The sequence below is a fragment of the Eriocheir sinensis genome, chromosome 61 (genome assembly GCF_024679095.1).
Source record: "Eriocheir sinensis breed Jianghai 21 chromosome 61, ASM2467909v1, whole genome shotgun sequence".
Taxonomy (NCBI): Eukaryota; Metazoa; Arthropoda; class Malacostraca; order Decapoda; family Varunidae; genus Eriocheir; species Eriocheir sinensis.
The window spans coordinates 3,039,285-3,067,265 of NC_066569.1; the positions used below are offsets into that span (position 1 = coordinate 3,039,285).

General features: G+C 43.0%; 2 protein-coding genes and 1 long non-coding RNA gene across 4 annotated transcripts in view; 1 reads left to right on the forward strand and 2 right to left on the reverse strand.

The window, feature by feature from the left end:
* LOC126986146 (serine/threonine-protein phosphatase alpha-2 isoform) overlaps positions 1-8,929 on the forward strand; it is a 44,948-nt gene extending 36,019 nt beyond the window's left edge. Inside the window, exons 5-7 of the mRNA XM_050842040.1 lie at positions 2,806-2,919; positions 5,430-5,573; positions 6,306-8,929. Coding sequence (XP_050697997.1) covers positions 2,806-2,919; positions 5,430-5,573; positions 6,306-6,404 — 357 coding nt within the window. The 3' untranslated portion in view covers positions 6,405-8,929. The remainder of the gene's footprint in view (positions 1-2,805; positions 2,920-5,429; positions 5,574-6,305) is intronic.
* On the reverse strand, positions 7,517-17,357 carry LOC126986147 (uncharacterized). Of its 2 annotated transcripts, XM_050842041.1 has the most exons (4): positions 17,306-17,357; positions 13,244-13,603; positions 12,683-12,862; positions 7,517-11,446 (listed from the first exon to the last, which is right to left on the reverse strand). In XM_050842041.1, the coding sequence occupies exons 1-4, from the start codon at positions 17,318-17,320 to the stop codon at positions 11,060-11,062; spliced, it is 942 nt and encodes a 313-aa protein (XP_050697998.1). In that variant the 5' UTR covers positions 17,321-17,357; the 3' UTR covers positions 7,517-11,059. The 2 variants fall into 2 exon arrangements, with proteins under 2 accessions (XP_050697998.1, XP_050697999.1); XM_050842042.1 differs by lacking the exons at positions 13,244-13,603; positions 17,306-17,357 and having other exon boundaries at positions 12,683-13,228.
* A 658-nt stretch (positions 17,358-18,015) lies between these two features.
* LOC126986153 (uncharacterized) lies at positions 18,016-18,578 on the reverse strand. Its single transcript, XR_007739332.1, has 3 exons — positions 18,486-18,578; positions 18,198-18,413; positions 18,016-18,125 (listed from the first exon to the last, which is right to left on the reverse strand). It is a non-coding gene; the product is annotated as an uncharacterized LOC126986153 (long non-coding RNA).
* Between the last annotated feature and the right edge of the window lie 9,403 nt (positions 18,579-27,981).

Below are 27,981 nucleotides of genomic sequence, written 5' to 3' on the forward strand. Positions count from 1 at the left end.
TGCGCGCATGTGTACGTCATCACTACTGGCATTAATAGAAGCCTGCAAGTGCTTAGTATAATAGGGTTGTGGATTTATGTACATTTCCCTGTGCGTCTGTGTGTTCGTGTGCGTGTATGGCCTTCACCTGTGTAAGTTAAGCACAGTAGTGGCCGGCAAACACACACACACACTTACATACTTACGCGCCTTACTTACCTTTGTGAAACCTTCCCCCCTTGGTGATCGGGAAAGGTCAAGGCTGCTGCTCCTCGTGTGTGTGTGTGTGTGTGTGTGTTCTTGCTACACACACACACACACACACACACACACATGCACACAGCTCTTTTCCCGTATGTCACAACTATGTAAATACACACACACACACACACACACACACACACACACACACACACACACACACACACACACACACACTTATGCATAGGGAGCAGTTCTTTCAGTGCCTATCTACCTGTTTGTTTTATTTGATGTGCTTTTCATATTTTTGTTCACCCTTATATTCAGGAGACAGACAGACAGAGAGAGTGAGAGAGATATGCAGACACTACTAGCAACCTACCTGTCTAATAGTTTGTTTGTTTGTTTGTTTTCTGGAATTTTGTCCTTAACCACCTGTCTTATTGTTCTGTTTTTCTCTCAGTTATTTATTTTATTTTTTGTATTATTTATTTATTTTTTAACATGTCTTTGTGTCTTATGGAAGCTTAGTACAACATATTTTCCCTCGCTCTACTTTTTTTTTCCTTACTCATGAATTTATTGTTTTATTCCTATTCTCATACAACACTATCATTGCATGTCCTTACTGTATCCTTTTCACACACACACACACACACACATGCATTCACATTCCACACATCACATTCCTGTTTTTCTATCTTCTTTTACTACATTAAGACTCAACAATGCAAACTTGATAACACACACACACACACACACACACACACACACACACACACACACACACACACACACCTATCCCCTCCTTATCTATCCACCTATCTCTCTCTCCCCCTCACTTTCTTATGACATTCCCCTATCTCTGTTAATCTCTCATCTTTTATTCCACTAACTCACCAATGCAAACCAGATATACCACACACACACACACACACACACACACACACACACACACACACACACACACACCACCTCCTTATCTATCCACCTATGTCTCTCTCAATCTCTCTCTCATGACATTCCCCTATCTCTTTTTCTCTCTTCTATCATTGCACAAACTCACCAATGCAAAGTAGATTCCCCACACACATACACACACCTATCCCCCTCCTTACCTATCCACCTATCACTCTTTATCTCCCTCTCTTGTGACATTCCCCTATCTGTGACGTGTGTGTGTGTGTGTGTGTGTGTGTGTGTGTGTGTGTGTGTGTGTGTGTGTGTGTGTGTCTCCTGTTGAAGCCACCAGTCACGCCACACATACAGGTCACTTATCAGCCTCTATCTTGATGTGTCTCTCTTGCCTCACCGCTAAATTAATGTGTGATTCATATTCTTTGCATCAAGGTTGTGTTTTTGTTTCCTGTTAGTGTTAAGGATGTGAGGTATTTTTATTAGCTACTGGGAGACAGCTTTTTTGGCCTGATATTAGTTGTTTTTTGTTCTTTTGTTTTCATATTTTTCACGTTACTTTCTTTACTTTTCTTGTTAATCTGTATATCTTTTTGTCATGTCTATTGTCAGTGTGAAATGTATTAGTTACCGAGACATTGTTTTTTGTTCTTTTGGTTTCATATTTTTCACGTCACTTTCTTTACCTTTCTTGTTAATTGTATATCTTTTTTGTCATGTCTATCATCAATGTGAAATATATTAGTTACCGAGACATTTTTTCCCTTATATCAGTTGTTTTTTGTTCTTTTGTTTTCATATTTTTCACGTCACTTTCTTTTCCTTTCTTGTTAATCTGTATATTATCTTTTATCTTTTTTGTTATGTCTGTCATCAACATGAAATATATTAGTTACTGAGACTCATTTTTTGGCCTGATATTAGTTGTTTTTTGTTCTTTTGTTTTCATATTTTTCACGCCACTTTCTTTACTTTTCTTGTTAATCTGCATATCTTTATTGTCATGTCTATTGTCGACGTGAAATATATTAGTTACCGAGACATAGTTTTTTGCCTTATATCAGCTGTTTTTTGTCTTTGTTTTGTTTTTATTTTTCCCACATTACTTTCTTGTTAATGTGTATCCCCCCCCCATTGTCGACGTGAAATATGTCAGTCACTGAGATATATATTTTGCCTATTCTCTTCTTTCTGCATCAGTTTTCTTTATTTTATTTATCTTTTTGTCCCTTCGGTATCCTGGGCACAAGATAAATTAGCTAACAAGACAATTTTCACCTCTATTTTTTCCTATACCACTTTTATCTTTATTCAACTAAATCACTTTTCTTTCTGTGTTTATCTATTATCTATCCATCCTATTTTTCCCCTCTTCCTTCATCATCACCATTACTTGCTTTCATTACTTTTGCTCTCTCCTTTCGTTCTCTCCTCCTCGTCCTCCACCACTACCTCCGTTTTTACCCTCTTCTTCCTTCACCATCACCTACCATCCTTTAATAGTTTCCTTCTTTATTTTCTTCCTTCTCCTTTACCATTACAAATCCTCTTTCCTTTCTTCCTGTTTTTCATCATTCATTTTTATATATTCCTTTGTACATTGCTCCTCCTTTCCCCATTGCCTCCTCCTCCAAGCATTACCATCCTTTCCTTTCTCCCCTCCACTATTCCTCCTCCTCAACCATTACCGTTCTCTCCTTCCCCCCGCAGGACACGATGGGCTGGGGCGAGAACGACAGGGGCGTCTCCTTCACCTTCGGCGCAGAGGTCGTGGCAAAGTTCCTCCACAAACACGACTTTGACCTCATCTGCCGTGCCCATCAGGTGAGTGGACACAGGGACGGGGAGATGAAGGGAAGGAGAAAGAGAGAATAAAGAAGGGGATGGAGGGAGAAATAGAGAGAATGTACGAGGAGTGTGAGTAAAAGAAGGGATGGGGAGGGAGAGAGGGGGGGAGGTGATGGGGGGAAGTAGAAGAAGGAGAGAGGAGGAAAAGATAGCTGAAGAAGGTGGTTATAGGGATGGAGAAAGGAAGTAGGAATGCAGGAAGAAACTGGGTAAAGGAAGGGAGAGAAAGGAGATGATAGAAGTAGAGAAAGAAAGAAGGAGATGACAGGAAAGTAGAGAGAGGAGGAAGGAATGAAGGAAGACAGTGGGTGAAGGAAAGGATAGAGAGAGGGGGAAGGATGAGGAAGAGGAGGAGACAGTAGGAAGAATGAACACAGGGAGAGGTGGGAAAGAGAGAGAGAGAGAGAGAGAGAGAGAGAGAGAGAGAGAGAAAGGAAAGAAAGAAATAGAGAAATGAGAAAGAAAAGAAGAGAGAGAGAGAGAGAGGCATAGCAGAGGAAGTAAGTATTGCAGAAGAGACATAAAAGCTAGCAGAGAAATTAATATATGTAACTTCCATGGTATCCTGTTAGTTAAGTCTTCAGAACATAAGAACGTAGGAGTCTGCAAGAGGCCGGTAGGACTGTACAAGGCAGCTCCTGTGAATCTAACCCCACCTAATATCACTCTCCATGTAATCTATTTTTGAATGTGACAGTTGTATTGGCACTCACCACATGACTGCCAGGCCTGTTCCACTCATCTACCACTCTGTTAGTAAATCAATTTTTGCCTATGTCCCTGTTGAATCTGAATTGATCCAGTTTAAACTCATTACTACGTGTCCTACCCGGTTCTCTCACCATCAGAACCTTATGAATATCCCCCTTATTACAGCCCTTCGTCTATTTATAAACCTAGATCAAGGCACCTCGCACCCTTCGCCTTGCTAGAGAATGCAAGTTTAATTGTTTTACTCTTTCCTCGTAAGACAAATTTCTTAACCCCTGAATCATCTTAGTCATTCTTCTCAGTCTCAGTCTTTGCATCAGTATAGCTAGCTTATCTATGTTATCAAGGAAGCACTGACTATTCTTGAAGTTTAGATTCTGAGCTGCAACTGATAAGATAGAAAGACCCCCTGGGAGTGCCCTAGATATATTGTTTAGTGCATGATTGTTGAAAGAAATATCCTCTGACCTCAAATTCATAACAAATGACATTTTAATCCGATATTTCTTTCGAGCAAATCTAAGTTCACTGGGAATGATCGGTGGCCCCCAGACTGTAGCGATTTCTGATTCCTGGACTGTTGTGGTTCCTAGATAGTTGCCTCCCATTGTTAGTCCAGGGAAATGATGAGCAAGTATTTGTTTATCTCCTGGACAGTCTTTCATTGTAAAATATATCCAGTCTCACCATAAGCAAATATCGTAGTCTACAATATGAATCAGTGTTTGAATTTCCGACTCCTGGTTCATAGATAGTTGTCTCCCATTGTTAGTCCAGGGAAATGATGAGCGATTATTTGTTTATTTCCTGGACGCTCTTTCATTGTAAAATATATCCAGTCTCACCATAAGCAAATATCGTAGTCTACAATATGAATCAGTGTTTGAATTTCCGACTCCTGGTTCCTAGATAGTCGCCTCCCATTGTTAGTCCAGGGAAATGATGAGCAAGTATTTGTTTATCTCCTGGACAGTCTTTCATTGTAAAATATATCCAGTCTCACCATAAGCAAATATCGTAGTCTAAAATATGAATCAGTATTTGAATTTCCGACTCCTGGTTCATAGATAGTCGCCTCCCATTGTTAGTCCAGGAAAGTGAAGATCGAGTATTTGTTTAGCTTTTGGACAGTCTTTCATTGTTAAATATATCCAGTCTAACCGTAAAGCAAAGATCATAGTCTAAAATATGAATGAGTGTCACGATATCGGATTCCTGGACTGTTGCGGTTCCTAGATAGTTGCCTCCCATTGCTAGTCCATCTTTCATTGTAAAATATATCCAGTCTCACCATAAACCAAATATAGTCTAAAACGTGAATGAGTGTTACAATTTCCGATTCCTGGACTGTTGTGGTTCCGAGATAGTTGCCTCCCATTGTTAGTCCAGGAAAGTGAGGGTTGAGTATTTGTTTAGCCTTTGGACAGTCTTTCATTGTTAAATATATCCAGTGTTTCACCATAAGCAAAGATCGTAGCCTGGAACATGAGTGAGCGCCCCTTTTTTTACATTACACACACACACACACACACACACACACACACACACACATCACATCACATCACATCACATCACATCACCTTTGCCACATTATCACTTCCCAACATCACTTCACCAGCCACACCCCTTCCCTTCTTCATCTCTTCACACTCCACCCCTTCCCATCACCACCATCACTTCCCATCGCTTTTACACACACACGCACACACCTTCCCTTCCCATCCTCCCTTCACCACCCACACCCAGCACTAACAACCCTTCTTCCCCTTCTTCAGGTTGTGGAGGATGGTTACGAGTTCTTCGCCAAGAGGCAGTTGGTGACCCTGTTCTCCGCGCCCAACTACTGCGGGGAGTTTGACAATGCCGGGGCCATGATGTCTGTGGACGAGACCCTCATGTGCTCCTTCCAGATACTTAAGGTAGGTGACATGGGGAGAGAGAGGAAGAGATGGTTGGATGTAGAGGTAACTGATAGGTAGGGTGTGACACGTGGAAGAGAGAGGGAAGGAGATGCTAGGATAGAGAAATAGATTGAAGGATAGAGAGGTGCTTGGAAGTAGAGACAGCAGAGAGAGAGAGAGAGGTAAAGAGTGACATAGGTAGGATGATGAGGGGAGATAGAGATGCTGGGATGTAGAGGTAATAGATGATAGGCTGACAAGGGGCAACAGAGGGAAAACGATGCTGAGATGGAGAAGTAACAGGGAAAAAGATGCTGGGATGGAGAAGTAACAGATAGGCAGACAGAGCTCAAGGCCTTATAGCAAAAAAAGAGGAAGCAAAGCATCCCCCTGTCACTGCTACTGCAAATAGTGTACAGGAGAAGCTTTCCAAAACAGAGGGTCAGAATCATTCGGAGAGAAAGAAGCAGGAAAGAGATGGCTGCTTCTGAGCAGCCAAGAAATGGAGATTGATGGCTGAGAAGTGTTGATAGAGGAAATATATAAAGGAAGGAATTTTTGTGTTCCAGGTTAAGAAGAGGAATATTAAAATGTGAAAGAAAGTAGGAATAAAAGAAGGATGAGAAAAATGCATATGTTATTCTGTATACTTGAAGTCAGGGAGGCAGATGGTAAACTGACATGCCCCAACCTACTATCCCTGAGGAAGCCCAAATTAACCTCTCCGTTCTTCCTCCCTCCCCCCCACAGCCTGCGGACAAGAAGAAGTTCCCGTACGGCGGCCTCAACACCGGCCGGCCCGTCACCCCCCCAAGAGGAGCCGCAAATCAGAAAAACAAGAAGAAATAGAAACGCAAGTAGAGGCGGCGTCTGGGCAGGCCGTCCCTCCCCCTCCCCGCCCCTCCCCCACCCCCTAATGAGCGGCGGGGGCCAGGGGTGCGGATGGGGCGCGGGGCAGCCTCCCGGGCCTGACTTAGAGGAGTATAAAGCTGTTAGACAAAGTTCAGTTGCTAAACTATTGTAGGTATCATATAATATTTATATTGATCACATAGCCCTGGTGGGAGCAAAGGGGAGGTGGCTCAAAGTATTTTTATTATATATTCTATCCCGTAGGAGGTAAAGCTTAGATCCCGTCAATCAATCAGCCTTCAGATGCCTGTTGTTAAGGTCTTGTCACACCCGTACTGATGATGATGATGATGTAGCGCCACGATGTGAACCACGCGATGAGGTAACGAGGCTTGCAGTCGCCCGCGCTGCAAACTGTGATGCTACTAAAGTATTGGTTAACCTGTCTTTGTATTGTGGAGAGTCTGACTCGCATCCATATAACATTATATTTGAGTGTGTAAATAGCCACGGTATTTAATCGCTTATAAGCATTTACCAATGTTCTTGTATAAACAGGTAGGTAGGTAGGGCCCCGGCGCAGCAAGGAGGGAGGCAGCCCCCCCCCCTTAGCTAGTGGCTGTGTTAGATCCGTGTACAAATGTCCCATCGCCGTAGAAACAGGACCACCACCACCACCACCACCGCTGCCACCACCACCAATACAACACCTCCACAACAACATGTCTGTCCGTCTGTCTCTGTCTATCTGTGTCTGGCTTTTGCTGTCGCTTGTCCAGTCTGGCGTGAGCGCCTCGACCTGACCCCCCGCCCCTGCCCCGCTGTCTGTCACTCCGGGGTAACATGAGGTGTGGACTGGCCCGCTCGTTTTGCCATTGCCAGTCGGTCCATCGGTCGGGGCCTCGGCACAGGGAACACTAGAGTTCAGGCGTAGCAGGACAGTCCTTTAGGGTCAACCTGGGGAGTAGCGGATTTGCTTCGGCGTATTGCGTTCGTCAAGACTATGTTTAGTGCTTTCTATTAGCCTTCTCTTTCTCTCCCTCGTCTTCTGTTTTCTTCTGTAAGATTTTGATTCTCTCCCTCTCTCATCTCTTTATTATTTCTGGAGGCTTCTCATTTTCTCTCTTTCTCATCTTTTCATTATTTCTGGAAGCTTTCGATTTTCTCTTACAATTTTTTCTTGTAATTTTTTTTTCTGTAAGCTTTCAAATTTCTCTTCCTCGTCCTCATTTTGTCTAAGCTTTCAATTTCCTCCGTTTCATCTCTGTTTTTCTTCTGCAAGCTGTTTATTTTCTCTCATCTCTTTCATTATCCTCCGTAAGCTTCCGATTCTCTCGTCTCCATTACTTCCTTCCATTAGCTGGTTAGTTAGTCAGTTCGTTGGTTAGTCTTTGTGTTGGCAACGCTTCTGGCGGCAGCAGGAACAACAGCAGCAGCGGCAGCAACGGTGGTGGTGGTTGTTGTCGCTGGTGACCTGATTGTGTCATATTGCTGCTGCTGCTGCTGCTGCCGCCGCTGCCGAGCCAGACCTCACACGTGACATTTTAAACTATTTTGACACTTAGAGTTTAATGAACCAATAATATATTTTTTTCTCTCACTCAGTCACACCAAATCGCGTTTTTATTATTATTATAATGTGCATATGTGGACTACTGCAGAATGATGAACTATGATACTACTACTATGTCATTTTATATTGTTTGTGGAGACAGACTTTACTATTATTACCCTCATCTTTATTTTCTTGTTTTGTTTTGGGTACTTTAGTTAACTGACAATGAATGCAGTTACTATTACAACCATCATTATTTTCATTATCTTTATTTTTGTTTTGTTTCTGGGACATTGCGATTATTACAACTATCATTATTATCATCATTTTATTGCTTTTTGTTTTGGGGTTACATAATTCCTTGCTATTAAAACTCATTATTATCTATTTTTTGTTTCGTTTTGTTTTGGGTACGTAATTCCTTGCTATTACAAAATATCATTATTATTATTACCATTGTCGTCTTCTTCCGTACACTATCCCTGCCCCGCCTTGCTTCCGTCTCACCACACACTTGGTACCGTGTAGAGTACGTATGTTTCTTTCCTTCCGTTTACAGTTGGCATTGATATAGATTACCCAGCATGCAAAAAACGTACACACAAACACACACACATATACACAAGAGCTATGTAAAATCGCATAAGGTACACATACATTCACACACGTACGTCGACACACACACACACACACACTCACATAGCCTACTTTTCTCCCCTCCTCATAATGATTTGCAATGAGTTGTCGCCACTGACCGGCCGCCAAAGGGTTATTAGGGAAGGGCGTAAGAGAGAGAGCGCGTGACTGATTTTTTGGGGGACGTGAAAGAGAAACGCGACGATGACACAATAGTAGATCCTGGCGGCCGCGTAATTTGTAAGTTATTATGAAAAAACGACCTCCAGGTATGTATTGTATGTACCCAGCGGTCCACAAACCACAGGAAAATAAAAAAAAATGAAAAATACGCCTGGTCTTTTACTGCCTTGATCTTTCGCGGGTGTTTGGTGGCGCGGAAGGGGTCTGCACTCCTTCGCCATCTAGCTGATCTGTCTCTTATATTAATGATACTACTAATAATGTGTCGTAATGGAGGAAGTGTTATTGAGGTTGTTGTGATTTGACGATGAATTTTCTCTCTTACCTCACTTCCTTTCCTTATTTTCTTCCTAACTCTTTTCTCTTTTACCTCACTTCTTCCTTTCCTTATTCCCTTCCTAACTACTAAGTGTATGAACCATGAAGAATAATTTGTCACTGTTAGAAGATGCATTTTCTGCACTTATTTTCTTCCTAACTCTTTTCTCTTTTATTTCACTTCTTCCTTTCCTTATTCCCTTCCTAACTACTAAGTGTACGAGCTATGAAGAATAATTTGTTGCTGTTAGAAGATGCGTTTTCTGCACTTAAGGCTCCATTGATGGCATCCCTAACCCTGTGCTGCCATTTAGTGGAAAATAGTTAACCCCTTGACTATGGATTTCCTACAAGAAGACCTCACAAAGCTTCAGGAGTGGGACAAAAAGTGGCTGCTACAATTAAATGAAGAAAAATGTTTAAGTCCTGCACCTTGGGAGGGAATATCCAGCACACCAGTACCACATAGGAAACACTCCACTATCCACCACAGAGGCAGAGAGGGACCTGGGACTATATGTCAGGCTACCAGTGAAGGGATATCCAGCACACCAATACCACATGGGAAACACTCCATTATCCACCACAGAGGCAGAGAAAGACCTGGGAGTGTATGTTACCAGGCTACCAGTGAAGGGATATCCAGCACACCAATACCACATGGGAAACACTCCACTATCCACCACAGAGGCAGAGAAAGACCTGGGAGTGTATGTTACCAGGCTACCAGTGAAGGGATATCCAGCACACCAATACCACATGGATAACACTCCACCATCCACCACAGAGGCAGAGAAAGACCTGGGAGTGTATGTTACCAGGCTACTAGTGAAGGCCAAATCCATGCCAATTGCAGCAGATGAATTAACTGATGATGAAATGCAATGTTTATACTATACTAAAAAAATATCACTCCATATATTTGCTGTGTCTGTAATAGTGATCATTGTGGAGGTTATGAAAGTAAGGGATCACAGATAATTCTTTATATGCCAGTACAGAGTAAATATAAAGGCCTGTGTATATACAAAGCGTACATCTATATATAAATTAAATACCTGAGATGAGATTAAACTATTTGATGGTTTTGTACAGAATATATTACATTCTATAGATTCTGAACATCATACAATTCTTATATAAAATTAATTACCATATTCTTAGGTGGTGCTGTACAGAATAAAAACGACTCATATTATACAGATTGTACAGTACACTATCCTTGGCTGCTGTACAGAACGAATATATGTGAAACACTTATAAACATATCAAATAGAACTTAACGATTTTTCTATATGAAGCTATACAAAATATACACAAATACCCCACAGATTCCATTACCATTTGACCAATAAGTAAAATATATAGTGTAAAAAAATTAAATCATGCAGTACCATTAAAAACTGAATAAATATGTAGCAAGTAAAAAAAATAATTACATTCCGCCATGCCAGTGTGTTAGAGAGTAAGGGCTGGGGGCTAGGCTCAACATACAGGGGCTGGGGTCTACATACAGGGGCTGGGGTAGGCTTGTAGGGGGCTGGGGTGTAGGCATGAGGGTCTACATACAGGGGCTGAGGTTGGCTTGTAGGGACCGTGGGGCTTGTATGGGGCTGGGGTCTAGGCATGAGGGTCTACATAGGGGCTGGGGTCTAGGTATGAGGGTCTACATACTGGAGCTGGGGTAGGCTTGTCGGGGCTAGGGTCTAGGCATGAAGGTTAACATTCAAGGGCTGAGGTAGACTTGTAGGGGGCTGGGGTCTACATACAGGGACTGGGGTAGGCTTGCAGGGACCATGGGGCTTGTAGGGTCTGGGGTCTAGGCATGAGGGACTGCATAGGGGCTGGGGTCTAGGCATGAGGGTCTACATACAGGGGCTGAGGTAGGCTTATAGGGGGCTGAGGTGTAGCCATAAGGGTCTACACACAGGCACTGGGGTAGGCTTGTAGGGGCTGGGGTCTAGGCATCTGGGTCAACATACAGGGGCTGATAGGGGGTTGGGGTAGGGTGGTAGGGGGCTGGGGTAGGGTGGTAGGGGTCATAGGGCTTGTGGGGGCCATGGGGCTTGTAGGGGGCCGGATGGTAGGGTTCCGGGGCTGGGTGATACGGGCCATGGGGCTTGTGGGGGCCATAGGGCTTGTACGGGGCCGGGGCAGGGTGGTACGGGACATTGGGCTTGTACGGGGCTGGGGTTAGGTGGTACGGGACATTGGGCTTGTACGGGGCTGGGGTTAGGTGGTACGGGGCATTGGGCTTGTACGGGGCCGGGACTGGGTGGTGGGGGGCATATGGCTTGTGAGGGGCCGGGTGGGGGTGAGCATACTTGGCCTCCCCCTCGTAGCGCACCTGTGTGGAGAGGGACAGGTGACAGGTGCAACAGTAACAAGTGTGAACAAAACAGTAGTCGGGGTGTTAGCGTTGCCTGTGTGCCATTCTTAGCATTTCAGTGAGCTCCAAGCATACATATTTATTTGGCAAGACTTTCCTAGGAGTTGTGGGCATTTCCAGGGGTAGTTTAATGACCCTGGTGGTAGTCACAGGTAGTGTGTCCCTTCTTCTGTACCGTGAACCTAAAAAACACTCCTGAGAACCCGAGTGATCGCCGTTGTGGCCTTTGGAGCTCGTTGATGTGAGAGGCGGAGGCGTCTGAGAATCATTCATTGCAATTCTTTATTTTTTTTCTATAGTTACGTTGGTTCACAAAACTATTAGCCTTCATGAATAATTCATTAAACGCCAAAATGCGCTAAAAAGCTCTGGAAATCGCTTAAAAGTGACTTTTAAATGTAATGATGTATGGATAAATAACACCTTGCAATACGGAGTTAGTTTGTCTTGGGTTTGTTGACTTGGCGGGAGGCGAGGCTCGACACGGCTGGACCAAGGTCTAAATATTTATTTAGATATTTAGATCTAAATATTTATTTAGATCTTGGTCTGGACGAGGACAGGCAGTGCACAAACACACAGGAAGGAGGAGCGGTACACAGCATCAGTCTACAGCGTGTACTGCATGACATGACGTGGAGGGAGGAAAGGTCAGTAACAAGAACAGTCATCGCTGACAACACTGTACGTTGGCCGCGCGCACGTGGCCGCCAGGGCTGACACAGGCCGGTATTTCTGAGGGCCTCTGTGGTCTAGTAGGCAGCGTAACCTGCAGGCAACGCAGGGCTGTAATTTAGGGGAGCAAGGGGGGCTGCAGCCCCCCAGTGTTTTCTATATCGGCCTCAAAATGCCCCTATGAGTGCCTAATTTTCAATAAATTCCCCAAACTGCTCGTGGTCGCTTCGCTCACCTCCCCCCCCTCACCTCATGAGCCTGTGATGCCCTCTAGTCCCCCCCACCCCCCCAGAAATCTGCCAAAATTAACAATCCCGGATTTCACCCTGGGCCTGTGTCCCGGGGTGATGCATGGATTCTTACCCACCACAGCCTCAAAGGGCCAACGGCTCGGAATTAAGCACCGCGGCCACGCGCCGCAATTGCGTATGCACCAAATTTTATTTTCCCCTCTCACTCTTACTCTTTCACTCAGCATGTTCCTCTCTCTCTCTCTCTCTCTCTCTCTCTCTCTCTCACCTCCGCCGTGTAGCCCTGGTAGTGGTCCGCCTTGTAGGTCACCACCTGGGTCCGGCCGTCGGGCAGCAGCACGCGGTACTCCCCCTCGGTGTTGTCCCCGTCCGAGGCGGCGCTGTGGCCGAAGTCGTTGCCGCTGTAGTCGTCCTTCACGGAGTAGCTGAAGGCGTACGGCATCCCCTTCTGCGGGTGGAGGAGGAGGAGGAGGAGTGCATGGGTTCGAAGTAAGAATGGAAGAGAAGGAGGAGGAAGAGTGGGATGGAGTGAATTGAGAAGGAAGGATAGAGGGAAGGGAAGGAACGATAAGGGAAAATGATTGAAGGAAGAATAAATTTAGGAAAGGAGAAGTAAAAAGGAAGAGAAGAGAAAGGAAGAAAGAGGAATATAAATGTAAAAAAGAAGAGGGAGAGAGGGAAGGGTAGGAAAAAAGTGGAAGGAAGGAAAAAGAAAAATAAGAAAAGACAGACAGACAATTACAATTACAAACAAACACAATATCTATCCATTAGCATATCCCATTATTATTATTATTATCATTATCATTATTATTATTATCATACGTACCTTATAAGAGGGGGGATGATGAGGATGATAGGAGGGGGAGGGATGGGAGGGAGAATAACTAGGAGGAGGAGGAGGAGGAAGAGTGGAAGGAGAGGGGGCATAGGTGGAGGAAACTGGGGGGGCATACGTGGTGAGGTGAGGTTTGGGGGCATATGTGGGTGGGGGGTGAGGGGGTGAACCATAGGAAGGGGGGTGAGGGTGGGGGGCATAGGGAGGGGGGTTGGGTCCGTATGCGGGAGAGGGGTGGTGATGCTGGTGGTAATGGAGGGGTGGGGGGCCGTAGTGGGGGTTGGGGGGCGGGTAGGAGTAGTCACCCCGCACCCCTTCCAGTGCACCTGCTACTGCCACGAAGACTAACACCTGTAGAAGTAATAGTAGTAGTAGTAGCAGTAGTAGTAGTAGGGAAAGGAAGGGGGAAGAGGAGGGAAGGAGGGAGGTAGGAAGGAAGGGAAAGTGAGAGAAAAAAAGTGGTAGTATTTGGTAGTAGTAGTAGTAGTAGTAGTAGTAGTAGTAGTAGTAGTAGTAGGGAAAGGAAGGGGGAAGAGGAGGGAAGGAGGGAGGTAGGAAGGAAGGGAAAGTGAGAGAAAAAAAGTGGTAGTATTAGGTAGTAGTAGTAGTAGTAGTAGTAGTAGTAGTAGTAGTAGTAGTAGTAGTAGTAGTAGGGAAAGGAAGGGGGAAGAGGAGGGAAGGAGGGAGGTAAGAAGGAAGGGAAAGTGAGAGAAAAAAAGTGGTAGTATTAGGTAGTAGTAGTAGTAGTAGTAGTAGTAGTAGTAGTAGTAGTAGTAGTAGGGAAAGGAAGGGGGAAGAGGAGGGAAGGAGGGAGGTAGGAAGGAAGGGAAAGTGAGAGAAAAAAAGTGGTAGTATTTGGTAGTAGTAGTAGTAGTAGTAGTAGTAGTAGTAGTAGTAGGGAAAGGAAGGGGGAAGAGGAGGGAAGGAGGGAGGTAGGAAGGAAGGGAAAGTGAGAGAAAAAAAGTGGTAGTATTAGGTAGTAGTAGTAGTAGTAGTAGTAGTAGTAGTAGTAGTAGTAGTAGTAGTAGTAGTAGTAGTAGTAGTAGGGAAAGGAAGGGGGAAGAGGAGGGAAGGAGGGAGGTAGGAAGGAAGGGAAAGTGAGAGAAAAAAAGTGGTAGTATTAGGTAGTAGTAGTAGTAGTAGTAGTAGTAGTAGTAGTAGTAGTAGTAAGAAACAACAGCCAAGAAGCAGTGTGGTCGCCTGGATGAGATGCAGGCTGTCCTTCTCCCTCCTGAGGTCAGCCTTGGTCTGCCTGAGAGGAACCAGGTCACCTGCACCCAAAACCACCCGCATTGCTGACCTGGACTTTGAGGCGACGGTGGTTGATAGTCGTATCAACCACAAGCTCTGTTAGCTTAAAAATAAAATGTTTAGTAAAGTTTGTAATATTAAATAAAGATGGTTGTCGGCCACAGTCATTGGCGGGGTGGGGCCAATGAATTGCTTTGTGAAAGGATATGAGAAAATATACCGCTCACAACGCAACTCTAATAGATGGAGGCCCGTAGTAGTAGTAGTAGTAGTTGGGAAAGGAAGGGAGAAGAGGAGGGAGGTAGGAAGGAGTGAGAAGTGAGAGAAAAAATAGTAGTAGTTGTAGTGGTAGCAGTAGTAGTAGCAGTGATAGAGGAGGAGGAGGAGGAGGAGGCAGGATGGAAGGAAGGAAAAGTTGTAGAAAGAAAGACAAGAAACTTTTTATCAATATTCTAAGTATAGCCTACGAAAAAAAAGGTCAGATATATATTTTTTTCTATGTATGAACGGACAAAATTTTCTCTCCTTATATTAATCTGTGAATACGAGACTTCAATAAGAAAATAGAATAAACATTTAACCAACAAATAAACATGAACAATCTAACACTCCCATACAAATACACGTAGACAATTCAACTTACTATTTACTATTACTATATTATTTGTTACTCTATTAGCCTTCACTTTTATTATCTTTACAAATATTATCTTTTTGCTTACTATTAGGATCTTACCTGTCTTAATTAATCACTTATATAAACAGAGGTAGACAGTTCAACTTACTATTGCTATTACGATATTATTTTATGTTACTTTATTATCATTTACTTATATTATCTTTACAAATATTATCTTTTTGCTTACTAATAGGATCTTACCTGTCTTAACGAATCACTTATATAAACAGAGGTAGACAATTCAACTTACTATTGCTATTACGATATTATTTTATGTTACTTTATTATCATTTACTTATATTATCTTTACAAATATTATCTTTTTACTTACTATAAGGATCTTACCTGTCTTAACAAATCACTTAAATAAACACAGGTAGATCAATCATTTTACTCTAACTTTCCTACTATAATCTTAATCTTACTTCACTATCTTTACTATTACTATCTTTTTACTTGACTATCTTTATTACGACTATCTTATTACTACACTATCTTATCTTTATTAACGAATCAGGTAGATCAATCATTTGACTCTTACCTTCCAATTTTAATCTTACTTTACTTTACTATCTTTACTGTTGCTATCTTTTTACTTGACTATCTTTATTACGAATATCTTATTACTACACTATCTTATCTTTATTAACGAATCAGGTAGATCAGTCATTTTACTCCTACTTTCCTACTATAATTTTAATCTTACTTTCTTTAACTATCTTTAATATTACTATCTTTTTACTTTACTATCTTTATTACGACTATCTTATTACTGCACTATCTTATCTTTATTAACGAATCACTTTTCACTTTTCATTTTACTCTTACTTTCCTACTACAATCTTAATCTTACTTTACAATCTTTACCATTAGTATCTTTTTCCTTGACTATCTTGCCTGTCTTAATCACGTAAACAAACACAGGTGGATCAATCACTTTACTATTACATTACTACTATAAATTTACTCTTTACTATCTTTATTATGACTATCTTTTTACTGCACTATCTTATCTTTATTAACGAATCACATATACTAACACAGGTAGATCAACCATTTTACTCTTACTTTCCTACTATAATTTTAATCTTACTTTCTCTAACTATCTTTAATATTACTATCTTTTTACTTTACTATCTTTATTACGACTATCTTATTACTGCACTATCTTATCTTTATTAACGAATCACTTTTCACTTTTCATTTTACTCCTACTTTCCTACTACAATCTTAATCTTACTTTACAATCTTTACCATTAGTATCTTTTTCCTTGACTATCTTGCCTGTCTTAATCACGTAAACAAACACAGGTGGATCAATCACTTTACTATTACATTACTACTATAAATTTACTCTTTACTATCTTTATTATGACTATCTTTTTACTGCACTATCTTATCTTTATTAACGAATCACATATACAAACACAGGTAGATCAACCATTTTACTCTTACTTTCCTACTATAATTTTAATCTTACTTTCTTTAACTATCTTTAATATTACTATCTTTTTACTTTACTGTCTTTATTACGACTATCTTATTACTGCACTATCTTATCTTTATTAACGAATCACTTTTCACTCTTCATTTTACTCTTACTTTCCTACTATAATCTTACTTTACTTTACTATCTTTACTATTACTATCTTTTTACTTTACTATCTTTATTACGACTATCTTATTACTGCACTATCTTATCTTTATTAACGAATCACTTTTCACTTTTAATTTTACTCCTACTTTCCTACTATAATCTTAATCTTACTTTACAATCTTTACAATTACCATCTTTTTCCTTGACTATCTTGCCTGTCTTAATCACGTAAACAAACACAGGTGGATCAATAACTTTACTATTACATTACTACTATAAATTTACTCTTTACTATCTTTATCACTACTATCTTTTTACTGCACTATCTTATCTTTATTAACGAATCACATATACAAACACAGGTATTACTTTATCTCTTCCTATTGCTATCTTACTTACTTATACCATCTTTACTATCCCCAATATTACTTAACTTCACTATCTTACCTCTCTTAACCAGTCACGTAACTTACCTGTCCATAAATCACATACACTATCAGGTAAACAGCTTAATCACTCTCCTTACCTGTTTTAGAGTCATTTTGGAGGAGGAGGAGGAGGAGGAGGAGGGAGGGAAGGAAGAGGAGGACTGACTGTAAACTGGAGAAGACTGTCTTTTATATATGTGGGGAAGGAGGAGGAGGAGGAAGAGCCGAAGACGAAGGGGAAAGAGCAGAAGGAGGAGAAGGGAAAGGGAGGAGAGGGAGGAGGAGGAGGAGCCGAAGTAATAGTAGGAGGAGGAAGAAGAAGAGCAGGAGGAGGAGGAGAAGGGAAAGGGAGGAGAGGGAGGAGGAGGAGGAGGAAGAAGAAGGGAGGAGGAGGAGCCGAAGTAATGGTAGGAGGAGGAAGAAGAAGAGCAGGAGGAGGTGAATGAGGGGAAAGGAGGAGGAGAAGGGGAAGGAGGGAGAGGGAAAGGGAGGAGGAGGGAGAGGAGGAGAAGAGGGGGAAGGTAATTATCTCTACCTGTAATTAGATTAGAGGGAAGGGAGGGAGAGCTATAGGAAGGGAGAGTTTGACCATGGGCTTCCTACACGCCGTCTTCTATCCATCAAACCAGTATTTTCCGACGCTATCAGCTCCCTTAACTATTTCCAAAGGTCACAGAGGAGATGAGTCAGGGGTGTTTTTCACGTTTATTGTACAGAAGCCTTGTCAAACTATCCCTAGGCTCATAACACTACCCATGGCAATACTAACACAGCAACATCTACGGAAGTCTTGTCAAACTATCACTGGGCTCATAACACTACCCATGGCAATACTAACACAACAACCTCCTCTACCAAAGCCTTGTCACACTATCACCAGGCTCATAACACTACCCATGGCAATACTAACACAACAACCTCCTCTACCAAAGCCTTGTCACATTATCACCAGGCTCATAACACTACCCATGGCAATACTAACACAACAACCTCCTCTACCAAAGCCTTGTCACACTATCACCAGGCTCATAACACTACCCATGGCAATACTAACACAACAACCTCCTCTACCAAAGCCTTGTCACACTATCACCAGGCTCATAACACTACCCATGGCAATACTAACACAACAACCTCCTCTACCAAAGCCTTGTCACACTATCACCAGGCTCATAACACTACCCATGGCAATACTAACACAACAACCTCCTCTACCAAAGCCTTGTCACATTATCACCAGGCTCATAACACTACCCATGGCAATACTAACACAACAACCTCCTCTACCAAAGCCTTGTCACACTATCACCAGGCTCATAACACTACCCATGGCAATACTAACACAACAACCTCCTCTACCAAAGCCTTGTCACATTATCACCAGGCTCATAACACTACCCATGGCAATACTAACACAACAACCTCCTCTGCCAAAGCCTTGTCACACTATCACCAGGCTCATAACACTACCCATGGCAATACTAACACAACAACCTCCTCTACCAAAGCCTTGTCACACTATCACCAGGCTCATAACACTACACATATGACTCACTGCCTCCTTCCCTGCCTGAACACATTTCTTTTCAGTGGTGCCTAAAACATTGGTAGTCTATCTTAAGGGGCCTCATGGAAGACCCCATCTCGGTAGTGGCTCGGGCGGATTTTTTTTATAGTGGCTACCGTGATGTATGCCTCTTGAATGGTCTATACTCTGCCTCCCCGGTGCTCCTTTTAACCGAAGTCACTGAAGTTTGGGTTAACTGAAAATCCGGGCAGTACGTGGGTTGAAAATTGTCGGTATGCATTGGCGGGGCTCAAACCTTCAGGGGCCGTATTTAAAGACACCACCGCTTCTCACATCAACTATTTCTAAAGGTCAAAGAGGGGATCAATCTGTTTTTCATGAATGTTTTTTAAGGTCCATGGCACAGAGGAAGGGTCAAACTACCACCAGGGTCATAAAACTACCCCTGGAAAGGCCTACAGCTCCTACGAAAGCCATGTCAAATATGTGAACTTGGGCGACGAAATGTTTTAAAATACGGCCCCACACGCTGATCATCATAAGGAGCGGTCTCGAGGGGTCAGTCACGAGTGCAAGTTAAGGGATTACGTGTTGGGGCAGTGCTGGAGTCATATACGATTTAACGAGGGGCGTCTGCACAGCTGTGAGTGAGGGGGTGTTGAAGGGGGTGAGAGGGTGTGGGGTGCATCTCTCTCTCTCTCTCTCTCTCTCTGCTTCTTCCTTTTATCGCCTTTCTCTTCTCCCTTTTCATTTTTTCATTCTCTTTCTTTCTTTCTTTGTTGTCTTTTCCTTATTTTCTTTTATTTTCTGACTTTCTAGTTTATTTTCGTTCTTTCTCGTTCATTCTTTCCAATCGTTCTTTATTTATGCTCTCTCTCTCTCTCTCTCTCTCTCTCTCTCTCTCTCTCTCTCTCTCTCTCTCTCTCTCTCTCTCTCTCTCTCTCTCTCTCCATATAAACAAAATATCGCATCGTATAGTGTTTATTTAATTCCTTTTACATATCTATAATTATTTTCCTTGCATATTTTATACTATAGGCCTAATACAATGGTTTCTTTGGTAGTAGTAGTAGTAGTAGTAGTAGTAGTAGTAGTAGTAGTAGTAGTAGTAGAAGGAAAAGCTGAATGATTTGGAAGATGAACGTGGGTAGGGAAGGAAGGAAGGAAGGAAGGAAAAAAAAGGAAGGAAGGAAGGAAGGAAGGAAGGAAAAAAAAGGAAGGAAGGAAGGAAGGAAGGAAGGAAGAGGGCAACATTAAGGAGAAGGGTCAGAAGAAGCAATAGGAAGAAGAAGGAAAGAAAAAGGACGAGAAGGAGGAGGAGGAGGAGGGAAAAGAGGAAGAAGAAGAAGAAGAAAAAGGAAGAGGTAGAAAACGACGAAGAAATTAAAAGAAAAAGAAAATATTACAGACAGACGAATAAGGAGGAACAAAATGAAGAGCAGAATAGTAGTAGTAGTAGTAGTAGTAGTAATAGTAGTAGTCGTAGTAGTAGTAGTAGTAGCATCAAGGTAAGGCCTATAGTTTCACCCATAAGGCCATTTACTAATTAAGAGGTGAAGGTGGTGGTGGTGGTGGTCACTGGTGGTCACTGGTGGTCATCTTAACCTTGTGTGTGGGGCGAACCTCTGGCCAGGCAGGGGGGAAGAATGGAAGGGGAAGGAGGAGGAGGAGGAGGAGAAGAGGTAAGAAAGAGAGAAGGAAAGAAGGGAAGGAGAAAGAAAGAAAGGAAGAGGAAAAAGGGAAGGGGACCGAGGAAGAGGGAAGAGGAGGGAAAGGAGGGAAGAGGGAGAGAGAGAGAGAGAGAGAGAGAGAGAGAGAGAGAGAGAGAGAGAGAGAGAGAGAGAGAGAGAGAGAGAGACGGAAGATTTGAAGGAAGGAAAAAAATAAGAAAGAGAGAAAAAAAGAAGGAAGAGGAAAGAGAGAAAGAAAGAGGAAAAGGGGAAAGGGACAGAGGAAGAGGAAAGAAGGAGGGAAGAGGAGGGAAAGGAGGGAAGAAGAGAGAGAGAGAGAGAGAGAGAGAGAGAGAGAGAGAGAGAGAGAGAGAGAGAGAGAGAGAGAGAGAGAGAGATTTGAAGGAAGGAAGGAAAAAAATAAGAGAGAAAAAAAGGGAAGAGGAAAGAGAGAAAAGGGAAGGGACAGAGGAAGAGGAAAGAAGGAGGGAAGAGGAGGAAAGGAGAGAGAGAGAGAGAGAGAGAGAGAGAGAGAGAGAGAAGATTTGAAGGAAGGAAGGAAAAAATAAGAAAAAGAGAAAAAAAGAAGGGAGAGGAAAGAGGAGGAAGAAAGGAAAGGAGAGAAGAGGGAGAGGGGAGAAAAAAAAAGGGGGGGGGGATTAACGCACATATACCACCTGCAAAGAGAAAAAACGTACATGAACACACATACATACATACATACACACACACATACACACATACATACATAAGTAACATTTTTTTCTCTGTGTATTTCCTCCTTTTAAAAATTCATAAATGCTTCCCCCCTTCTCTCTCTCTCTCTCTCTCTCTCTCTCTCTCTCTCTCTCTCTCTCTCTCTCTCTCTCTCTCTCTCTCTCTCTCTCTCTCTCTCTCTCTCTCTCTCGTTGCCACAATACCAATCACATCATGAGTGGTCAAGGTTGTCTGTCTGTCTGTCTGTCTGTCTGTGCGTCTGTGTGTCCTCAGTACAACACACACACACACACACACACACACACACACACACACACAAGCGGGTGGTCACACAATCAATGGGGGCCTACACTGGGGAGCGCATCGCCTCGCCCACCTTACGACACCAACACAGGGGTTCCTAACGACAAGTCTACCACACAGGCCCCCTTCCCATCTTAGGGCCGCTTTCACAGTCGTTTTGTTCGTTTTGATCGTTACCAATGGCTGTTATCGCCGCTATAGTATTTCCATGTAAAACTGGCCGATGGGGAAGTGGCGGCTGCGGGGTTAGCCTAGCCCCGCACCCTTGCCACACACTCTCAACACCTCTCGCTTCCTCTGCCGCCGCCACTACCCCATCGGCCAGTTTCACGTGGAAAACTATAGCGTCGATCGCCGCCATTGGTAACGATCAAAACAACCGAAGTGACTGTGAAAGCGCCCCTAAGTACCTGCTGGCAAGGTCTATTGACTTAAGAACATAAGAACATAAGAACGTAAGGAGTCTGCAGGAGGCCGGTAGGTCCATACAAGGCAGCTCCTGTGAACTTAACCTCTCTCAAATCTTCCCTCTCTCTCTCTCTCTTCTTCCCTATCTTTCTTTCTTTCCTGCTTTCAGTTCTTCCCTCCTTTCCCTCTTCTTCTCTCCTGTCCTTTTCTTCTGTCCCCTTCCCTTTTTCCTCTTCCTTTCTCTCCTTCCCCTTCCATTCTTTCCCCCCTAACACCACTATCCTCTCAAGTCACGAACTCTGTGGGCGTCCCCTTGGCCTCCTCATAAGAACATAAGAACGTAAGGAGTCTGCAGGAGGCTGGTAGGTCTATACAAGGCAGCTCCTGTGAATTTAGCCCTACCTAACATCACTTTCCTCTCACGCACGAACTCTGTGGGCATCCCTTTGGCCTCCTCATAAGAACATAAAAACGTAAGGAGTCTGCAAGAGGCCGGTAGGTCTATACAAGGCAGCTCCTGTAAACACCTCACCTAACATCACTTTCCTTTCAAGGCACGAACTCTGTGGGGGTCCCTTTGGCATCCTCCACTCACGGTTGTCTCGTATACGGCACTATCCTCTCAAGGCACGAACTCTGTGGGCGTCCCTTTGGCCTCCTCCATCGAGTAACTTCCACACACACACACACACACACACTACTCCCCCCCCGCCCCCCCCCCGCCCCCCCCACACACACACACCTGGGCCAAGTATCCTCCGGGGTTGGTCGCCTTATAAGTCACCACCTGGGTCCGGCCGTCGGGGAGCAGCACTCGGTACTCCCCCTGGGTGAGCGCCCCGTCCGAGGTGGCGGTGTGGGCGAAGTTGTTCCTGCTGTAGTCATCCCTCACGCCCCAAGAGAAGGCGAAGGGCATACCGGGCCCCTGTGGAAGTAGTGGTAGTAGTAGTAGTAGTAGTAGAAGTAGTAGTAGTTTTAGTAGTGGTGGTAGTGGTAGTAATAGTAGTAGTAGTAGTAGTAGTGTTAGTAGTGGTGGTAGTGGTAGTAGTAGTAGTAGTAGTAGTAGTAGTAGTAGTAGTAGTAGTAGTAGTAGTAGTAGTAGTAGTAGTAGTAGTAGTAGTAGTAGTAGTAGTTTGACTTTTCCCTGAGTCATAAATTATAAAAAAAAAAGTGGAATACAGGAATCATGTGGAAATAGGGAACAGGTTTGGAAATAGGGACAGGAGTGTGGAAATGGTTGGCCTAGGTGTGGAAATGGTTGGCCTTGGTGTGGAAATGGGGGATGAAGGAGGAAGAAGGAAAAGGAAGAAGACGAAGCACAAAAAAATAATGAAGAAGAAGAATGACCAAAAGTAAAGCAAAACAGTCAAAAATCTTACCGAAGGAGAAGGAGGTGGAGGAGGAGGAGGAGGAGGCGGAGGAGGAGGAGGACGCGGAGGCGGAGGAGGAGGAGGACGCGGAGGCGGAGGAGGAGGAGGACGCGGAGGCGGAGGAGGAGGAGGACGCGGAGGCGGAGGAGGAGGAGGACGCGTAGGCGGAGGAGGAGGAGGACGCAGAGGCGGAGGAGGAGGAGCATTATACAGTCCAGTGGGAGGCGCGTAGTTGTAGCCTTGATATAGATGGTTAGGCCTGGCCCCAGCCCCCACCACCACCACCATCACCACCAAGCCCATCACCACGGCTACCTGAAATAAAAAAAGTAACTATTTCAAAGTCACGCCCATATTTTTAACCCATTTCGGGGCTTACACACCCACATATGATAAGGCTTTTGTAGAGGTTATGTTAGTATTGCCATGTGCAGTGTTATGAGCCTGGTGATAGTGTGACAAGGCTTTGGTAGAGGAGGTTGTTGTGTTAGTATTGCCATGGGTAGTGTTATGAGCCTGGTGATAGTTTGACAAGGCTTTGGTAGAGGAGGTTGTTGTGTTAGTATTGCCATGGGTAGTGTTATGAGCCTGGTGATAATGTGACAAGGCTTTGGTGGAGGAGGTTGTTGTGTTAGTATTGCCATGGGTAGTGTTATGAGCCTGGTGATAGTGTGACAAGGCTTTGGTGGAGGAGGTTGTTGTGTTAGTATTGCCATGGGTAGTGTTATGAGCCTGGTGATAGTGTGACAAGGCTTTGGTAGAGGAGGTTGTTGTGTTAGTATTGCCATGGGTAGTGTTATGAGCCTGGTGATAGTGTGACAAGGCTTTGGTAGAGGAGGTTGTTGTGTTAGTATTGCCATGGGTAGTGTTATGAGCCTGGTGATAGTGTGACAAGGCTTTGGTAGAGGATGTGGGTATTTCCTTTGATAGTTATATAAGCCTAATGATAGTTTGACGAGGCTTCTGCACTATGAACGTGTAAAGCACTCTTGCGAACCCAACTAATCTCCCTTGTGGACTTTGAAAATAGTTGTTGTCGGAGTCGAAAGCGTTTGAGGACACCAACTTCAATATTTCTTAACCCGGTAGCAGCGACGGGCCAAATTTGTGGCTTTACCGTGTACCAGCGACGGGCCAAATTTGTGCCATGATTTAACCCCAAAAAAATAGATGATTCATAAAATGATCACAAATGCTTTGAGATATATTATGAAATGGTTTGTGTGAGTGATGATTTTTTCCCATTTTTCTCGCTTAGAGGGACCATTAAGAAACATGATCCCCGCTTCGAGATCTCACAGTAGTCTTTAAACAGGAACAAGAAGAACTAATAATAACAAAGAAGAAATCCAGCATGTCAATATTGGCTGAGAACTGCAAAAAATTAGTCAGTTAAAGAAGAAAAAAGGCGTAAAAAAAAAAAGAGTATGACTTCTGGCTAAAAAAAAATTAATACTCGTCCAATCATTGACTTAATATATTAGACTATGATACCTTGTGTGTGTGTGTGTGTGTGTGTGTGTGTGTGTGTGTGTGTGTGTGTGTGTGTGTACCTTTCTCAGAGCCATGTCCACGTAAAACTAGACGGATGAGGAGGTGGAGGAGGAGGAGGAGGAAGTGGAAGAGGAGGTGGATGGCTAACTGATGGAGGGAGAGAGAGGACAGCTGTTTATATACATGTGGAGGAAAGGGAGAGAAGGGAGGGAGAGAGAAAGGGAGGGAGGAAAAAAAAAAAGAGGAAAAGAGGGAAAGTATTGTGTGTGTCCTGGGGCGAGGTAAATGGGTACTTGTAGAGAGAGAGAGAGAGAGAGAGAGAGAGAGAGAGAGAGAGAGAGAGAGAGAGAGAGAGAGAGAGAGAGAGAGAGGAAAAAAAGAGGAAAAGAGGGAAAGTATTGTTTGTGTCCTGGGGCGAGAGAGAGAGAGAGAGAGAGAGAGAGAGAGAGAGAGAGAGAAGGGAGCGTCCTATCATTTGGTTTAAGTTCATTATCTTCATTATCTCTCTCTCTCTCTCTCTCTCTCTCTCTCGTATAGTCATTCCTTTCTCATTTTTCCTTTTTTTCCCTCCATTTCCATCCTCTCCTTCCTATCTACCTTTTCCTTCTTCCTTTTCCTTCCTCTTTCCTTCCTTTCCTCTCTTTCTTTGTCCTTCTTATATTTCTCTTCCTTATTCCTTCCTTCCTTCCTCTCTCTCTTTCTTCTTTCTCGCTGTGTGTGTGTGTGTGTGTGTGTGTGTGTGTGTGTGTGTGTGTGTGTGTGTGTGTGAGTGTATTTACCTAGTTGTATTTACCTAGTTGTAGTTTTACCAGGCCTGGACTTACGCTCGTGTGGTCCCGTCTCCATATCTGTATTTGTCCAGTTTTTCCTTAAAGTTGTGCACACTCTTCGCCGATACTACATCCTCACTTAGTCTGTTCCAAACCTCTATGTTTCTTTACGGGAAGCTATATTTCTTTATGTCTCTCAAGCATCTTCCTTGCCTCAATTTTTTACCGTGTGTGTGTGTGTGTGTGTGTGTGTGTGTGCTGCTGGTGTTTCTTCCTTCTCGTAGTAGTAACTTCCCATTGCCTACTTCTTCCATTTTATTTCATAATTTATAAATTTGTGTTAGGTCTCCCCTTTCTCTGTTCCAGTGTTGGCGGGTCCATTTCCTTTAACCTTTCTTTATATGACAATCCCTCCAGTTCTGGAACCATTTTCGTTGAAATCCTTTGTATTCTTTCTAGTTTTTTTACGTGTTTCTTCTTATGGGGAGACTACACCGCCTCCGATTATTCCAGTTTTCTGTCTAATCATAGTCGTAGTATTAGTATTAGTAGTAGTAGTAGTAGTAGTACGAATGCTATTCCTGTATTTCTTACCATTCTATACGTATCACAGAATATCCTATTAACATGACTCTCAGACTGTTGATGTTCTTGTATTGTCACTCCCAGGTCTCTCTCGTCTTGAACTTTTAATATTTCTCCATCTCCCATTCTATATGTCCATTTTGGCCTCCCTTCACTCTTTCCCATGTCCACTACATGACATTTCTTCACATTGAACTCCATCTCCCATTTCAAACTCCACTCCCAAATCTTATTTAGGTCCTCTTGCAGAATTTCACAGTCATTTCTGTTTCTTATAGGTCTCATCAATATCGCATCGTCCGCAAACAGGCTCATGTAACTACATATTTACCTTCTCCGGCATATCAATAATATATACTAGGAAGAGTATTGGTTCCAATACCGATCCCTGAGGCACTCCACTATCTACAATTTTCCATTCCGATTTCATGTCCTTTACCAGTGTTCTCATCTCTCTTCCCCTTATGTAAAGGCGGTGTCACACTAGCACTTTTTCCGTCAACTTTTTCCGTCGTTTTTCTGAAAATCGTCGATATCTTGGCTGCGGCCTGTCACACACAAACGGTGTTTCGTCTGAAACTTTCCGTCGGCACAGACCAAGGAATGTAAACAAACATGGAGTCCACGCTGCGGCAAAGATACGCTGCTCTGAACCTAATACTGTGTATTGTGAGACTTAGACGAGCTAAACAAGCCAAAAAGCGTGCATGGATGCGCTCATGGTTGGCTCGTCGGGAAAGAGAAAGTGTGTACCACAGGCTGTTAAAAGAGCTGAGTTTAGAGGATCATGAGACTCTGAAGAATTGGATCAGGTTGGACAAGAGCCAGTACCACAGACTTCTGGAGTTAGTGACACCTCTTATTGCCAGAAGTGACACCAGGATGAGGAAGGCTGTCACTGCAGGAGAGCGTTTGAGACAGGTTGAAGCCACGCGGAAAGGCTCGGTCTTGGTCTTGGAAATGTAAACAAAGGCGGAAATTTGCAGGCGGAAACGATCCTGATTGTCTGACAAATTCATGCGATAAGTTCATGCGGAACGATGAAAAATCGACGGAAATCGCATTAATCGACGGAAAAAGTGCTAGCACTAGCACGCTTTTTGGCTTGTTTAGCTCGTCTAAGTCTCACAATACACAGTATTAGGTTCAGAGCAGCGTATCTTTGCTGCAGCGTGGACTCCATGTTTGTTTACATTCCTTGGTCTGTGCCGACGGAAAGTTTCAGACGAAACACAGTTTGTGTGTGACAGGCCGCAGCCAAGATATCGACGATTTTCAGAAAAACGACGGAAAAAGTTGACGGAAAAAGTGCTAGTGTGACACCGCCTTAACTTTCCCTTCAGTTCTTCATTTTCCCTTTCAATCCTTTTTTTCTCCAGCTTCTATAGTAGTCTTGTATGTGGAACTTTTTCAAAAGCCTTCTTCAGGTCCAGATACGCGCAATCCACCCATCCGTCCCTCATCCACCCATCCGTCCCTCTCCTGTGTCATGTCTGGCACTTTTGAGTAAAAGCTCAGTAAGTTTGTAAATTTTGTAAATGTGTGTGTGTGTGTGTGTGTGTGTGTGTGTGTGTGTGTGTGTGTGTGATAAGTTAAGATGATAAAATAATTTGTCACATTGTTATACATTAAGAATAGCTACAAGTGAAAATCTTTATAGCTACAAGCTCCAAAAGAGTAAAAATACAGTGTACAATATATTATATAATATATATATATATATATATATATATATATATATATATATATATATATATATATATATATATATATATATATATATATATATATATATATATATATATATATATATATATATATATATATATATATATATATATATATATATATATATATATATATATATATATATATATATATATATATATATATATATATATTTTTTTTTTGCATCGAGCCTTTCACAAT

Coding starts and splice junctions, on each gene's coding strand:
- LOC126986147 (XM_050842041.1), bottom strand. Junction 12,863..13,243: donor ATCATCCCCCCTCTTATAAG/GTACGTATGATA, acceptor CTCCACCCGCAG/AAGGGGATGCCGTACGCCTT. Junction 11,447..12,682: donor ACCAGGGCTACACGGCGGAG/GTGAGAGAGAGA, acceptor CTCTCCACACAG/GTGCGCTACGAGGGGGAGGC.